This window comes from Triticum dicoccoides, chromosome 3B (genome assembly GCF_002162155.2).
Source record: "Triticum dicoccoides isolate Atlit2015 ecotype Zavitan chromosome 3B, WEW_v2.0, whole genome shotgun sequence".
Lineage (NCBI taxonomy): Eukaryota > Viridiplantae > Streptophyta > Magnoliopsida > Poales > Poaceae > Triticum > Triticum dicoccoides.
In genome coordinates this window covers 774,710,257-774,714,642 of record NC_041385.1, presented here as the reverse complement: position 1 = coordinate 774,714,642, position 4,386 = coordinate 774,710,257, and the positions used below count along the sequence as shown (strand labels likewise).

General features: G+C 42.3%; 1 protein-coding gene across 1 annotated transcript in view; it reads right to left on the bottom strand.

The window, feature by feature from the left end:
- The window catches only part of LOC119279983 (DNA (cytosine-5)-methyltransferase DRM2-like), an 8,736-nt gene extending 5,371 nt beyond the window's left edge, over positions 1 to 3,365 (bottom strand). The window contains exons 1-4 of the mRNA XM_037561009.1: positions 3,254 to 3,365; positions 2,373 to 2,424; positions 1,736 to 1,739; positions 666 to 776 (exon numbers count right to left, since the gene is read on the bottom strand). Of these exons, the coding sequence (XP_037416906.1) occupies positions 666 to 776; positions 1,736 to 1,739; positions 2,373 to 2,424; positions 3,254 to 3,365 (279 nt within the window). The remainder of the gene's footprint in view (positions 1 to 665; positions 777 to 1,735; positions 1,740 to 2,372; positions 2,425 to 3,253) is intronic.
- Positions 3,366 to 4,386: the final 1,021 nt, after the last annotated feature.

The window sequence follows — 4,386 nt, the reverse complement described above, 5'->3', positions numbered from 1 at the left end:
AAAATGATCAGATAGACAGGGTTTGCCCATTATCACCTAGATTATGGTTTGTAACCAAACATGCACTAGTGCAGTACAACTTGATGATGCTTGCATCAAATGGATAAACAAGGTAGTTTCCAGTCTAAATGAATATATAGTTCAAATGCATGAGGTGAACTGCCAGATAAGTAAGAATTTTGAACTATATAGAAAGATCAATATAACATAAACTAAACCACATAATTCCTTATTAAAGAATATCAACACGTTTAAATACATGCTTGTCAAAGGTGTGCCGGCCAATGTGTCATCATGGTTAACACATAGTCAAACATTTTGAATCTATTATGTACTAAAAGTATAAAACTACTTGATGGGTTAACTAGAGAAAAGATAGCCATACTATAAAATCACATATAAAAGCAAAACATCCAGCCATTAATATACTACTCTCTTTCAATCAACAAAGCATAACCATTAGATCATCATAACTACAAGTAAGTCAACTATGGGCCCATATTATTTGACTCACAAACACATTGGACATAACAACAAGGAATATGCCATCTTTCCTTTTTATTAATCTATTCCGGTGCAGACATCACACTACTATATATCTTAATAACAACAAGTCTTGGCTAGCTCTTGTACTTAAATACAAAACCAGTTACTACCTGAGGTACCAGCGTGGACGGGCCAGGAGCATATAAGTTCCTCAAGTCCGGAGCCCATGAAGGTTCATACTCAACATCACTTTTCCCTTTATCACGACCATCACTATCGTTCCTAATGCCCTGTGGAATTAGTTAAGCACACGTCATTCAATATTGAAAGCAAACAATTAGAAAAGCAAGTGTAGAGGAGAGCAATAATTCTACCCTGCAATATAACATCATTTGCAAGATATCACAATTGAAATCTCTAGCATGAAATCCGTATAGCACTTCGTAACAAAACTGTAGGCTAATGCACAAATAATATACACCAATAAAATCGGAAACAATATAATTTCAAGTTATAGGGATGGCTAATTGGTTGAAGTTGCTAGATTTAAAATAACATAAGAGTAGATCATATTATATGTAACAAGGCTATTTTATGGCAGGAAAATCATCAGGTAAATCCAAAAAGGTAGTCAGATTGACCAGATTTTCCCATTATCACCAAGAATAAGATTACTAATTAAACATGCATTACTGCATAACAATTTGATGATGCTTGCATCAAATGGTTAAACAACTGTAGATTGCAGTCTCAACGAACAACTCAAAGGGATGTTGTGAAATGCCAGGGAAGTTAGAATTTAGGACCATATAGGTGGATCCCTATAACCTAAACTAAAACCACATAGTTCCTTCTTAAAGAGCATCGATGTGTTAAATGCAATGTCTTGGTCAAAGGATTGCCAATGTGTCATCATGGACAACAAATAGTCAAACATTTTGAATCTATAATGTACTAAAATTACTTGATGAGTTAACTAGAAAACGATTGCCATGATAGAAAATCCCACAAAAATAAAAATAAGTCAACCATTGGCTGGTATTATTCGACGCTTTTCTGTCAATTCCCATGCAGATCACATACATATCGTGAGCCACATTTTTGTTCCTCATACTTCCCTACTTAAGCGAGTAAAACATGGGTAGCAGACCCTACTACACAGAACTCCTTCCAACGATTATTCTATTGTGTGCGAGCAAGAAAGCCAGACTGCCTAAAAAAACTATAAGACCATGTTTCACTATCTTACCATCCTACATGGAAACACAATAACAAAGTTGTAAGCCTTATTTGTGCATACAGTATGCAATCTCCATTTGTAGTAGCATACAAGGTAGAAGATAGGGATCATGCCCAAGGTTCACATACACTTGTAGGATCGGCAAGCCATGCCATCCACATATAAGAAGTAACCTGTGCAGGTGCCACTTCGGTCGGCGTCGTTGGTGAGATGTATATACAAGCCAGCTAATTATACAAAGTCTTACTTTCTAGCCAATTTCACGAGCTATTGACAAAAGAAGACATACACTTACCATTAGCATGAGAGAAAACATGTATACTACTTAGTGTTTGATTATTCTTGAGTGAGTCTATCTAGCAACTTGCTAAATCGGTGTGTTACCCTTGGTAGCGACGTACTTTAAACCACGAGCGTCCTATGGAACTTGGTCGTCCGGAGTGCATGGAGATGAGCAGTCCCTTCTCAGCACGGCAATAATCGAGTGTTCCCTTGGCTAGACAGTCATGCTTGATTGGTCTTGAGTTCTTCTAGGTAGAAACTTTTTGTATTGATGAGTTTATCTTGGTAGCGGCACAACTCATGCCACATTGCTACTTTTAGTACATGAACATATGTTCTGAAATTGATCGTCTGAAACGTATACCAATGAAAAGTATCCTCTTGTCTGGAGTGGCCATACTCGAGTGGTATCTTATCTAAGAATTGTGATAATAGGAATAATGTCATGTTTATTGTCGAGGACTCCCCCCTTGTTCTGTGTGGGTAGACAGAAGGTGGTCGACGCATGAGCAGGCGATACTCGAGTGATCTGTTGGAAATGAGACATAGAACACACAATTTTTATCAAATTCTAAAACGTGGCAGGTGACAAAATAAATGTTTTTCCTCATTTAAATCGAGAAAGTGAGAGCCAAGGTGATAACGTTGTGATGGTTGCTCTAATCAAGAATGTGTTAATTAGGGAAGAAAAAATTACTAGCACAAGCCAATCCCAACTTAGCATGCATTCTAGGAACACAGATTGACTCCTTCATGGCCGCACATGACAACGCGCGAAAATATAGTCGCACCCATGTCATTCTTACTCATATTAAATGCGTGTGACCCACCCCTGGATCCACCTTCTTTTCCATAGGCAACAACCTTCAACGCGAAGCGCTCCTGGTCACGTGTCAAACCAGGCTGCTAATCGGCATGCATGTCCACCTAATCCACACTTAATCACCCCCTGAATTTCACGGGTGGACCCACCATATTTAATCCTTCGCTTCATTCTCTATGACTTCCAAATCAGGAAAAGGCCAATTGTCGGAAATTGACCATGCCGATGCGCGCATGAATTAGCAATGCCCCTAGGAACAATTGGCGGGAGCAAGGAGGCTGTTATTCAACATTTCATTGGCAAGAGAGAAAATATAAAATACATTCCATCCTGTTTGATTGATCTTTACTTGATGCGTCAATACAACTTACTTTCATTAAGTGCTGAAAAAGTGAGATAAACTCTTTGAACTATTAAAATACAGTTGTTGGTGACGCCGTGATATTCAGCCACAACATTGAACCTGGACACGGTGGCCTGCCGCTGGGAAGACCATGACACCAGAGCATCACCAAGGTAGACAGAGAAGGACATCTTGCGACGTGTGTCCGGGCAGCCAATCTAGTCCATGTCGCTGAAGGTGGGAAGATCCAAAGTCCATGAGGCGCGGAGGTGCATTCCAAGAGCTCGCGTGCCATGATGTAGAGGAGCACCCGCTTGATTGGATTCTGGTGACACACACGCGGGTCTTGCATGTGCAAGAAAATATGTTGGACAACATACATAAGCTTAGGGTGCGTGATCATGAGGTACTGGAGCGCTCCGGCGAGGTTGTAGTAGGCGAAGGGATCGTCGACTCCAGGGTCGTCTGCTTACGACAACTTGCCCTTGTTGTCGATGGGACTAGGCGAAGGCTTGCAGCTATGCATGGTGGTGCACTCGATCACATGGTCGGCATACTGCTGCTGACAAAGGAAGAAGCCAGTAGCAGTGCGGGTGACACAGATGCCAAGGAAGAAGTGTTGTCGCCCCAGGTCCTTCATGGCGAACTCGCCAGTGAGCTGGTGCACAATGCATTGGAGAAGAGCAAGAGAAGGGGGATGTCTATCTCACGCTCGCTCCCTGGAGCGGCCGATTTCAGATAGCGTAATACTTTCCTGTTTCAGTAATTAAGTGGAGAAGTTTTGGCAACCCGGCACCCCCACCCGGTGAAATCAGGGGGGGGGGGGTGTGAAAAGATTGAGATTGAGCATTCTAACGCTCGGCCGCGTAGGAGTAAACTCCCAAGGGAAGATGCCCTGAGCACGATATTGTCCACATAGAGCATAAGGAATGCAATGTCGGCACCATGCGCCATCGTGAATAGAGAGGAGTTAGAGCATGTGGCGGCGAAGCCAAGGGTCTTAATGAAGCCGACGAACCGCACAAACCAGGCATGTGGTGCCTGTTTTAAGCCGTGGAGGGACTTGGCCAGCTGACGGAGGTGGTCTGGCTTGATTTCGTCAACGAAGCCGGCCGACGCTGATGAAAGCCGCAGATGACCCAACGCGCTTTGTAGCGCTCGAGCGGGTCATTCGTGTGCAATTTGTGCTTGAAGATACACTTGTCGGTGATC